Source organism: Camelus dromedarius, chromosome 1 (assembly GCF_036321535.1).
Source record: "Camelus dromedarius isolate mCamDro1 chromosome 1, mCamDro1.pat, whole genome shotgun sequence".
Classification (NCBI taxonomy): Eukaryota; Metazoa; Chordata; class Mammalia; order Artiodactyla; family Camelidae; genus Camelus; species Camelus dromedarius.
The window spans coordinates 32,280,871-32,293,931 of record NC_087436.1 but is presented as its reverse complement, the minus strand read 5'-3'; the positions used below and the strand labels follow the sequence as shown (position 1 = coordinate 32,293,931).

The 13,061-nt window shown below is 33.1% G+C and overlaps 1 protein-coding gene across 6 annotated transcripts in view; it reads left to right on the top strand.

Moving 5' to 3' along the window:
- The window catches only part of LARP1B (La ribonucleoprotein 1B), a 103,333-nt gene that overhangs the window by 28,008 nt on the left and 62,264 nt on the right, over nucleotides 1-13,061 (top strand). For all 6 annotated transcript variants that reach the window (XR_010384908.1, XR_010384931.1, XM_031466194.2 and 3 more), the window contains exons 10-11: nucleotides 3,204-3,376; nucleotides 6,661-7,026. Coding sequence is in view for 4 of the 6 variants with exons in the window: in XM_031466194.2 (XP_031322054.1) it covers nucleotides 3,204-3,376; nucleotides 6,661-7,026 (539 nt within the window). In the remaining 2 variants the exon portion in view is untranslated. The remainder of the gene's footprint in view (nucleotides 1-3,203; nucleotides 3,377-6,660; nucleotides 7,027-13,061) is intronic.

The following is a 13,061-nucleotide window of genomic DNA, read 5'->3' as shown; positions in this document are numbered from 1 at the left end:
TACTGCCTGCAACAAGTCAACGTATATTTAAATGTCAGTTTTTAAGTTCCTTAGATCATACATAAGAAACTAGATGGATAATGAAGACATGTAGAAAGATGGAGTGTTCTTAGAACTAATACTGATTCGCATTACATCATAGGAATAAATATATGCAAACTCAGCTTTTCCCTATGAATCTCCACATTTCTGACCTTAATAATTCCTCTCAGATAAGAAAGCCTTAGTTTCCTAAATGCAATAGAAAGTAATATGTCACCAAAACTTTGAGATGTAAATAAAGGATAGTATGATTGCATTTATATGTACCCATGGGTAGAGAAAAGCAGTGAAACTTTTATCTATATTTTTATCTCAAATGAGAAGACCTCAAATTTTTTAAACATAGCCCTTAATGTGTACTTCCTGAAGGCTTTGTATAATAAAATTAATTGGACCTTTTCTTCAAAAGAATTACAGTTTCTGTTTTTCCCTCTAAAGAGTTTGAATTGTCTAACATGACTTGGCCTTTGCACTGAACAGAGGACCTTAATGCACTAGAAATTGTTGATACGAGAAAGGTAAAATATTAGAACTGAAATTTAGGTTTTGCAGTTCTAGTGATACAATATTGCACTATCAACTCTTAGGTAAAAGAATTTCACTTAACCAGAATTGAAAGGTCAGTTACCTGACAGTCTTGTTTTTGTTTTTGTTTTTGGCTTTCTTAAAATGTAGGAGGATTCCCTAATGATTATTGAATAAGCTTTAGGATTTCTTTTGAACATTGATATCCAGAAGTATTCTTGAATGTGCCTCACATAAAATACACTTTAACACACTCTATATAATTAACCAGAGCTGTGATTCAAGACGGATTTTAAAAAGTCATACTAGATATGTGTCATGAAATATATATGGTGATTTATCTCTGGAGAGTCATGTGGACAATTTGCAATTAATGAAATCAGCAAAGAAAAATCCTTTTTTCTAGGTTCTCCCAAATTAGAATCTGTAAGTGTCATAGTATGTGTCTAATTTTTGTCTATAAGTTTAATGTCAAGTAATCAGTCATACTCAAACTCACTTGGTCTTGGAAGATTAGGGCTTTACCATTACTGTTGAAATTTACATGCATATATTTCAAAATCTTTGTAAGAGAAAAGGCAGGTACAGAAAATATGTGTATATACACACAGAGCATATGTGTATAAGGTGAACACTCTTTAAAAACTCTTAAGACTTCTGAATTTTCTTGTCTTACCCAAATTCTTTGGTATTGATGTCATTTAATTTATAAGTACATGTGTTGTGAAATGTAGTGAAACACTTGACTCCATGGTAGAAACATTCAAGTTTAAATAGCATTTAGGGATGATTATATCATGAACTTAAGTAGGTGCTTAAAGATTAAATTTCTATGTTGAAAACAATAAATACTAATTTCCCTGCCTTGTGCCAGGTGCTGTTCTAATCATGTATACATGAAATATGCATACTAATTCACCTGGTTACTAGGGTGGTGGTTCTTAGTCTACTTTTAAAGCTTTATTCACTGCATGATATACGACATTCATAGTATTAGGAATAAGGTTCTCTGGAGTTAATGTTTTTCCCATTCCTGTAACTTTAATATTAATACTGACAGCCCAAACCTAGTATTTCACTCATACTACATTTGTGGGTCAATTGATGGCATGTACCATTAAGTTGTAGAGCAGCAATGTCCAAAAGAAATGTGTTTGCCACACACAGAATCCTTATAATTTTTAAATCCTTAAAAGCTATAGAACAAATGAAATTAGTTTTAATATATTTAATTTTTATAAAATTATTATAATAATTGTTTTTTGGGGTTTTTTTTGTACCAAGTCTTTGAAATCTGATGTGTATTTTAACTTATCCTGAGCACATTTCAGGGCTAGCCACATTTTGAGTGCTGGGTAGCTCCACATGACTACTGTCTACTGTACTGAACAGTGTAGTTTTAGAGCCTTTTCTGTTAGGAAACAATATAATTTGTTTTAAAGTAATAAACTAGTCTGGTGGTTGAATCCTGGGTCTGTGTGTCCATGGAGAAGATAATCCGTCTGATTCTAGCAGCTAGTTGATGAAAGTAAAATCTTGGAATAGTCTTCTCAAACTCCTAGAATGTGCCTTTGTGTTTTCATTTAGTAAATTAAAAGGATAGTTGTTCATTTATTTCAGCTTTCTCTATGTAATATTCAACTTTGCAGTATTTTCAAGGAATTGGCTTTGAGGAGTAAATAGTGTTTAGAATTTTACAGTATAAATTTCTTTTTAAAACACTTTTTGTCCAAAGCAAGCCCATATTGCATTATAGCTTGAATATTCTTTGACTTTTGAAAAAATTTTATAAAGGGATTGACTTGGGCTTTATTTACAGAGCATATAATTACTTTGATTAAAAGATAGTGTAGAGAAAGCCTTTTTTTAAGAACATTTTTTATTGAGTTATAGTCATTTTACAATGTGTCAATTTCCAGTATAGAGCACAATTTTTCAGTTATACATGAACATACATGTATTCATTGTTGCATTTTTTTCACTGTGAGCTACCACAAAATCTTGTATATATTTCCCTGTGCTATACAGTATAATCTTATTTATCTATTCCACATAAGCCTGTCAATATCTACAAATTTTGAGAAAAGCATTTTTAATTCCAGCAGAGTTGTAAAATATTTTAAATGTGTTTGCCAGGCCAGTGTACTTTAATGATGTGATATTCTGCTCTTTACATACTGACTAAGGGTCACAGTGCATTTAGGTTAACCTTGTTAAGCAAAGGAGATGAGGAAAGTAGGGGATTTGACTGTCTTAGTATAGATCCTAGTAGAACAATGAAAAATTGATTTTGCCTTGAGTAGAATATGCATTTGATTGGCTTAATAGCATTTGAGATTTTTAATGTAAAATTTCACAGAAAATTGATTCAAATAGATGTATTGTCATGATTAGTAGGTGACTCACATTAGTGTTGAGATATTTGAAAGTGTCTGCATAAGGGTTGATACATTCCTATTATTTATTGGCTTCATTTAGATATATCTTACAAGTTCTTAAGGTTTGGAAAAGTTATAATTGAATTGATTTATCATGTTTTTGTGAAAAAAAATCAAGCTCAAGTAAAGAAAAAAATGTGTTTTATAAGTAAGAAAATCATTATTTTAACTGTAGAACTAACTTAAAATTTTTTTTAGAGTCTGCCCCAAATTCTCCAAGAATTGGAAGTCCACTGAACCCAAAGAAAAATACTGAAACAAGTAATCTTCAAGCAATGTCTAGAGGTTTGTCTACCAGTTTGCCTGACTTGGACTCAGAACCTTGGATAAAAGTAAAAAAGAGACATTGTCCATCCCCAGTGAAACTGAAGGTAAGTTGTTATAACCCAAGTGAAGTGTGATATATCCTGAGTGGAATATAAGGCCACTGTTTGTCAGGTATATATATAAAGTTTGAAAAGTTTAAAAAATTGTAAAGATTGGAACCATTGCCCTTCATTAAAACTTACGAGTTACTATATAACTGAAAATTATATTGTGTCAGTTTTTAAATTTATCCTTTATTTCTGAATATGATTTCAGAATGTTTTGACTTAGTCTTTTGAGATTAGTTTAAATTTGAATATTATTTCTGCTTTTAAAGCTGACAAAGTTTTTCTAAATTTTGAATTTAACTTTGCCGTATTATTTGTAACTTTGTTAATTATTTGTAAGGTTGTTTTACAAATATTTGTAGAAGATACATATCAGGTTTATATATGTTTTGGTGATTTTACAATAGGAAAAGAAGAGAATTGATTTATTGTGGGCACGTAAGGGAGTGAGATGCAGGTGGTTAGGAAGTAACAGGAGAGATCCTTTCGGTAGAGCTGCTGTGTTTTTGGCTGGTAGTTGGATACGTGAACTTCCAAATGTGGTAAAAATTGCTCTGATCTAAATCACGAACACAAATGAGTACTGTAAAACTGGGGAAATGCTAGTTAAGATTGGTGGGTTACACCAATATTTCTCTTGTTTGTGATATTCTACTATAGTTTTGCAATATGTTTACATTGAGGGGAAACTGGGTTAAAAAATACACAAGATCTCCATTTCTTATACCTATGTGAATGTACAATTATCTCAAAAAGTTTACGAAAAAGAAACTTGGAAACAGTGCCACTCAATTCAGATACTCAAAGTAAACTGTAAAAGGAGAAGACCACTAAAAATAATTGGGTCTAGATGTGGGAAGAATGAAGAAGGCTATCATATTGAAGATTATTATGAAAGAGCTCCTTATCCCTAAGGCTAAAGCGTGGAGAAAGAAAGCGTGAAGGATTTAGATTTAAGAGTGATTCTCCTTTGGGGAAATGGAAGGTGTTAATATTTTGCCTCATCAGAGGATATTTGGCATTGGCTGGAGGCATTTTTGATTTTTAAAACTGAGAGAGTATTACTGTGTCTTGAGTGAATGCCAGGGATGCTGTTAGACTTCCTACAGTGTACAGGACAACCCCGTAAACATCTACCACATACATCCACACACTAAAGAATCAAGCCCAACATGTCAACAGTTCTGAGTTTGAGAAACCCTGATCAAAGATAACTTTTTAATTAGCAATAGTAGTTAAACACGACATACTTAAATGTTACAAAAGGTTTTCCTCTAGTCTTGTTTATTATTTATACAATTCCGTTTGCTTTCTGCTTTCCAGAAAGGCATAAAACTTTCTAATCTTTTGATAGTTATACTTGTTTTCATATTGACATGGATTTATTCTTTTCATTACTGCAAATATGTATGCTCAGTCATCTTCAACCCAAAATCTCTCGTCTCTTCACAAATTACAAAAAGTTTCATGTTTAAAATATATATATATTTTAAAAAAATATATATATATATAACTGATATGTAAAAAGTAAAAGACTCTGTTCATGGTTTACCATTATTAACAGTTTGGTATTTCTTTATTCTCAGACTTTTTTCACGTACTTACAAATGTGAATAACAAGATATATCATTTTTGTTTTTAAATATATTCACACTGTGTTAAAACTTCCTTTTTCTTTTTTTTTTTTTAAGTAAAAACATAATGAACAGCCTTTTGTTTACTAGAATATTAGCTCCATCAGGACAGAGTTGTTGTTTTATTTTTTGCTGTATACCTGTGCCTAGAACAGTGCCCAGCTCTCACATTGTAAGGACCCAGATAATTATTGAATGAATGTGGATCCACATGAACAGGAATTCTGAGAGAGAGGGATTATCTTATTTTAAGCCTAGGAAAGTTAGTATTTGCTGAAGGTTAAGGATATGACGGTCAGAGGATGGCAAGGGAAGATGACAACATTGAGAAATCTGTTTCCTTGTGTTGAGGGTTTGAGAACTCTAGACTAGGTTATATTTTAGAGAATCTAGGATCTAAAAATTCAGACTTTTTATATCACTGAGTAGGAAGTTACTCTAGAAAGGGTGGAAATTCAATAATTTGATGAGTGTTGGAGTGTATTTAACATGAAACTGAGCCACATTGAATGGGCATGAGGATTGGGCAGCAAGGTTAGCTAAGAAACTATGATATTAATATAATTGTGAGGTAAAAAGGATCGAGACTAGGGGAGATCATTGAATCTGGAAGTCAGACGACCTTGGTTGTTTTAGTTCAAATTCTGAAATTGTGGACAAATAATATCGCATCTCTAGGCCTTTCTTTCCTCATCTGTAAAATGAGTTGATGTGCTGTAATGTATGAGCTAACTCCATTTTTAGTTCTAAAGGAGTCTTTTAATGTAGTCCTTTTATTCAACTTTGTGTTTTTCTTTAGTCTTAAACTTAGTGTTTAGCAATTACTTTATATTTATTAGGCTAACTTGGTTTTCTTTTACAATTTGATTGTTAAACTAGTAATTGAACATACAGTATTTTTTCTTTGTTTTCATATTCTTTTTCATTAAAGGTTATTATAAGATATTGAATATAGTTCCCTGTGCTATATACAGAAGAAACTTTTTAAAATCTATTTTTAAATATAGTGGCTAACATTTGTAATTCTCAAACTCCCAAATTTATCCCTTACCACCCTCTTTCCCCAATAACCATAAGATTGTTTACTATGTCTGTGAATCTGTTTTCTGTTTTGTAGATGAGTTCATGGTGTGCTTTTTTTTTTTTAGATTCCACGTATGAGTGATATCATATGGTATTTTTCTTTCTCTTTCTGGCTTACTTCACTTAGAATGATGATCTCTAGGTCCATCCATGTTGCTGCAAATGGCATTGTTTTACTCTCTTTAATGGCTGAATAGTATTCCATTGTATAAATATATCACAACTTCTTGATCCAGTCATCTGTCAGTGGACATTTTGGTTGCTTTCATGTTTTGCCTATTGTATATAGTGCTGCTGTAAACATTGGGGTGCGTGTATCTTTTCGATTTAGAGTTCCCTCCAGATATATACCCAGAAGTGGGATTGCTGGATCATATGGTAAGTCTATTTTTAGTTTTTTGAGGAATCTCAATACTGTTTTCCGTAATGGCTGCACCAAACTACATTCCCACCAGCTGTGTAGGTGAGCATACAATCTTAATATTTACTTTTAACATTGACATGTAACATTATTATAAAATTGGTAACAATGTTTTTATGTAAAATACCAATTTCTTCCTTCAGGAATCACTGTCTCTACCTGAAGAGTCATCAAATCAGCTATATTCTCCAGATGAACAAGATCAAGAAGAACTTGATTTTTTATTTGATGAAGAGATGGAACAAACAGAAGGGCGAAAAAACACATTTACTGATTGGTCTGACAATGATTCAGATTATGAAATTGATGACCAGGATTTAAACAAGATTTTGATTGTAACTCAGACACCACCTTACATGAGAAAACATCCTGGAGGAGATCGAACAGGCAACCACATGTCTTGGGCGAAAATTACATCTGAACTTGCTAGAGTTATCAATGATGGCTTATATTATTATGAGCAGGATCTATGGATGGAAGAAGATGAAAACAAACACACAGCCATAAAGGTAATTGTTTCTGGCCAACATCTTTCTGTTGATACTATGTTCTGATTGCATGTTGCTGCTTATGTTTTCCTAAACTTGAGGCTTTATTTTATGCAGTTTTGAATATAAATAAATTATATGTAAATTGAAAAATTCCTAGAAATATATCTTATAGTCACAACTTGAGAAATTATTTTATCAAGATGACAGTCAATAAATAATGCCAATAAAAATATTAGGACTCACTGATTAAAACTTTTGCTTTTTTCAAGGTGAAAAATAATAAGAAAGCTCTTCCTCATAAGAAGGAATAAAAACTGAAGCTATGGACAGGCTTAGTTTATATGCTCATTCCTTACCTGGCTATAATCACCCCAGCAATTTAAGCAGAGCTTCAGAGAGGAGTTACTTTTGTATCCCTTTCTGTCCTTCTCACCTTAGTCTGTGGTGCATGTTCTGTGGTAGTGGAATTGGTTGTTGATAAGTATAGAAGATTAAAGTGGCTGATTGCCTCTCCTTGTCCAATCATTACTGTGTTGCCAAGAGTGCTATTAGAAGCCTTGTTCCAATTTTTATCTTTTTGTATTTCACCTCACATCCTGGTACCTATCCTGGTTGTTAAGGTAAAACGTGAGACTACCAGAGTAGTCTACTGGCTATCTGTATTCCTTTTATACAAATTTTAATGGTTACAGATAGGGATTAAAAAGAATCTTTATCTGCTGTTAAGTTGATCAGAGAACCCTTGAAAGTTAAATAATTTGTTTTGGGGATAGAATATTGGTGTGTGTGTGGGGGGAATTGTATAACTATAATAATGCCAAATAGGAAAGAAATCTTGGTCAGAAAAAGTTACTGTTCTAGAAAGAAAAGCCACCCACCTTGTGGTTGAACATGTCTGTCCATGAAGCTTCATAGCATCAAGAAGTGTGTTTTCCTTCTTGACTCTTCATTTCTTTTCTTCTTGAAATTTCCATCACTTTTTTCCTCTTTGATCACTGCCTTTTTAGAGACTGTCAGGATATGGTAGCTTGTCAGTGACTTGGAGCCTGAGCAGTGCTGTCCTACTGGTATGGGAAAGGAAGTGTGTTTTTATAAAATTTCTTCGTTGAAAGTCTTTTTTTGTGTAAGCATTTTTACTTTATTTATGATACTTAGATTCTGTAAGTGACATCGAACTTAAATCCTTTGGGCAACAGGAAAAATAGAAAATAAACTAACAATAGTTTAAAATTGTACTCCCTCCATTCCGTATCCATCTGCCCTACTTTGTTCTTTACCATCTACCATTCTGTATATTGCACTCATTTATTTTCTGTTTTGATCACTTGGAGGTAAGATATTTGAGGATACAGATTTTTGTCTTATTTTGTATACTACTGTATCTCCATTGCTAGGACAGTTTCTGGAACAAAGTAGTGCTCAGTTTATATTTGTTAAAATGGACAAATGAAGTATGGATTAAACATTATGAACTAACCAAAGGAACCTAACCTCTGTGTATAATACTAGTTCTGTGGTAAAATGTTTTCAAGGTTCCCAGTAATAAACTTTCAGGCCACCTTAAGAAATACATGCTGTTTGTAGGTGATTAAAGCAGATAATCACAAGGCACAAACCTATGGCCCAGCCAAAGTTGGGGATTCCAACAGGAGTCCTTTCCCATTAAATTGGTACTTAAGGAAATATACCCTTAGTGAAAGAGAATTTAACTTGCTTTCTCACCTACTCCTCTTAAGAGGCTACAAAGCACGTTTCCTTAGTTGTGCTGAGCAGAATAAGGAGAAAAAAAAACTGGCTTAGAAGTTGTAATTGTGCAACCCAGCTTCACACTATCTGGGGTGACTAGAGTAACCACTAGTCATAAATGTTAAGTGATTGTGGCCTGTTAATTTCCCAGAAAGTAACAGAAGCAAATCTAGCTTTGTGTGTGTGTGTGTGTGTGTGTGTGAAGACATTGACTTTCATTCTAGACCTCAGAGAATTTACTCAAATTGTTTTATAAGGAAAGTGAGCAGCTCTCAAAAGTTAATAATCAAACAAGGAAATAAAGTACCACATGTGAGAATAAGCAGAAGTAACAGAGAGGAAAACCTTACCCTCAAAAAATTTAGATAATGGGGTTATTAAACATAATATGGAGTAACAGTGCTTACTGTGTTTAAAGGAAAATATCTTCAGGGAAGAAGAAATTCTAGAAATCCTGAAATTAAAAACAGTGAAGGCTAAAATTAACTCAGTCAATTGAGGAGATTAACAACAGATTAGATACCATTAAAGAATCAGTGGAAGACAGTTTACAAGAAATCAACGCAGACAGACAAAGAGTTAGACTATATAAAAGAGGTTATAGAATGTATTCTAGACAGTCTTTGCTATTGTTTGGTATATTTCGAATCAAGTTGTATAATTTAACTTCTAGTGGATTTTATTATAAATCTTTTTATTTTTGAGAAAAGTAAAAAGCAACTGGAATATAGGATGACAAACATGGTCTAAGGTATATATTTGGCATTCTAGAAGGAAAGGAGAGGAAATTAGGCAGAGCCGGTATTTTAATAGCTCGGATCTTTTCTGAACTGTGGCGAGACAGTATCAACCTATACTTGTATGCCTTGCAAAAGTATATTTCAAGTAAGAGTGAAATATAATGAGAGAAATTGCAAGTAGCAGAACCTCATCAAACGAATTTCCAAAATTGGAATAAAAGTGGTTCCAGATGCCAGAGATACAGAAAGCACTGAAGAGCAAAGCAAGTAATAAATAGGTGAATAATAGATCTAAATAAATCTTAATGGCATGAAACAATAATTATGTCTAACAGATCTAATATAACATTAACACAAACTGGAAGAGAGCAATGAATGAATAGTGTTTAAAGGTACTTTTGTGTCTGGAAAGAAGATAATTAATTTTAGTTTTTAAGGTTTTTGTTTTGTAGTTTGAAGGATACCCATTTAAAAATAAAATTAGAAAGAATAACCTTGAAACTAGGAGAAAGAGAAGATGTGAAATAAGACAAGAAAAAAGGAAAAAGAGGCTTCCAGCATAAAAATAAGGTGATAGATTGAAACCCAAATATTAAAATAGCAAAAATGAATAAATATTGTCAGAATTCGTATGTAAATACAACCAGTTATGTTATTTATGTGTGACACATCAAAATACAAGGAAGCCAAAAGATTGAAAGTGAAAGATTGGAGAAATACATACCATAAAATAGTAACAAATCAAAATCAGTATATAGGTTCAGTGTAGTCCCTGTCAGTATCCCCACCAGCTTCTTTCCTTAAATTGACAAACTAATCTGAAATTCATATGAACATTCAAGGGACACAGACTAGCCAAAACAATCTTGAAAGAGAACAAAATTAAAGGGTTCATATACAGTGTTAATGACTAGTATATATTAAGACAGGGTTGAGCCTACTATAAGGATAGACATACAGATCAGTGGAAGAGAATTGAAAGTCAGGAAATAAACCCATGTGTCTGTGATCAACTGACTTCCAGCGAAGGAGCCTAAACCATTTAATAGAGGAAGAATAGTCTTTTCAACAAGTGCTATTAGGACAAGTAGATATCCACATGCAAAACTCTTAACTCACCATACGCAGAAATTAACTCAAGATATTTCACATCATATATCATCAGAGAAGTGCAAGTTAAAAGAACAGCGTATCACTATACCTCTATTAGAATGGACAAAATCCAGAACACTAAATACTGGTGAGAATGTGGAGCATGGGGAATTCTCATTCATTGTTGGTAAGAATGCAAAATGATACAGCCACCTTGGAAGACAGTTTGGAAGTTTCTTATAAAACTAAACATACTCTTATCATACAATCTAGCAATCGCCCTCTGTGGTACTCACCCAAAGGAGCTGAAAACTTACGTCCACACAAAAACCTGTACTTGGATATTTATAGCAGTTTTATTCAGAATTTCTAAAATTTGGAAGCAATCAGGATGTCCTTCAGTAGGCAAATGGATAAACAAACTGTGGTATATCAAGACAATAGAATAATAGTGTTAAAAAGAAATGAGTGATCAAACAATGAAAAGATGTGGAGGAACCTTAAATGCATATACATTAAGTGAAAAGATCCATCTGAAAAGGCTACATACTATATGATTCCAACTATTTGACATTCTGGAAAAGGAAAACGAAAGGAGATAATAAATAAAAAAATTAGTGGTTTCTAGAGATGGCGGAGGGTGGGAGTTGGTGAATAGGCAGAGCAGAGAGGATTTTAGAGCAGTGAGAAGTATTTTGTATAACACAATGATAGATATATGTCACTAAACATATATCAAAACCCATGGGAAGTACAATACTAAGAGTGAAAGCAATGTAAACTATGGACTTTTGGTGATGATGATGTGTCATTGTAGGTTCATAGATTGTAACAAATGTAACACTTGGTGCAGGATGCTGATAGTGGGGAGGCTGTGGTGTTGGGGAAACTAGGTATCTACATACAAGAGAATGACAATGGATCCTTTAACACCATATGCCAAAAAAATTTAATAGATTATAAAGACTTCAGCCTAAAACCTAAAACTCCTAGAAGAAAATATAGGTGTGAAGTTTCATGACATTTGATTTGACAGTGATTTCTCAGATATGACACCAAAGGCACATGTATAAAAACAAATGGACAAGTTGGAATTCATGAAAATCAAAAACTTACATGTATTAATGGACACAAAACAGTGTGAAAAGGCAGCCTGCAAAATAGGGAAAAATATTTGCTTATCACAACCAATAAGCAGTTGATATTCTCAAATATATAAAAAAACAAACAGCTCAACAAAATAGTTGAAGTAAAAACTTGCTATGTAAATAGAAAATCCAAAAGTATCCTATGAATGAGTGATTAGAATTCATAGTGCTTAATAAGTTTTTTAGGCGGTTTTAAAAATCCAGACAATGTATGCATAGCAGCAGTTAGTTGGAAATAGTAACTTACAAGATTTCATTTTCTGATAGTATAAAACAACCAGAAAAGATCTATACATTTCCTATAGCTGCCACAACAAATTACCACAATTTGGCAGCTATAAAGCAACACGATTTTATTATTTAATTTTGTAGATCAGAAATCTGGGTGAGCTCAACCAGTTTCTCTGCTCTGAATCTACAAGACAATTTCAGGTGTTCCTCCTGGGGCTGTTACCTATAGGTTTTATGTGAGAAATCACTTCCAAGTTCATTCGGATTGTTTGCAGAATTTGGTTCTTTGTGGCTACGTGTAGAGTTAAAGTCTTTCATTTCCATTTTGATTGGGTGGAGCATCTCAGACTCCTTCAGACCACCTTGGTCAAATTGCACTGCCCAGTCTTTAAATCAGCAGCAGCTTGTGGAGCCCTACTTTGCATTTATCTCCCTTCTGCTGCATCTCTTCTGCCTGTGGTTGGAGAAAGTTTTCTGCATAATTCACAGTAAACTCCCTATCTTAAGATCACTTATTAAAAAATCTCAGATATATCTGCAAGGTTCTTTTTGCCATGTATTGAACATAATTACATGTTACAGGGATTGGAATCTGGACATCTTTGAGGGGCCCTTCTGCCTACCAAAAGGTAGATCTTTAAAAAGATACACCAGACTTTTAAGGAGAGGGGTATAATAATTGAAAAACATTAGTGAAGACACAAATAGGGAGAAAAATACTGAGTTCATGTTTGAAAAATCAATGTGGTAAAGAGGATGATTTTCCCCAAATTAATTCAAAACTCAATTAAATTTCAATAAATATTTCTACAGCTTTTTTTTTTTTTTAGGAATGTGATAAGCTGATTCTGAAAGTTGTATGGAAATGTAAGGGTCAAGAAACTCATCACACTCCTAGAAGCAAGGAGACTTGTTCTAGCAGATTAAAGGAATAATATAGACCATAGGAATAGAATGGAAAGTCCAGAAACAGTTGGATGTGCACTTGGTAAATGACAGGTGGGGTTGCATATCAAAGAGAAGATCTGATTTTTAATACATAGTGCTGGAGTAGTTGTGTGGGAGAAAAAGTGAAGTTACAGACTTCTGACTTACA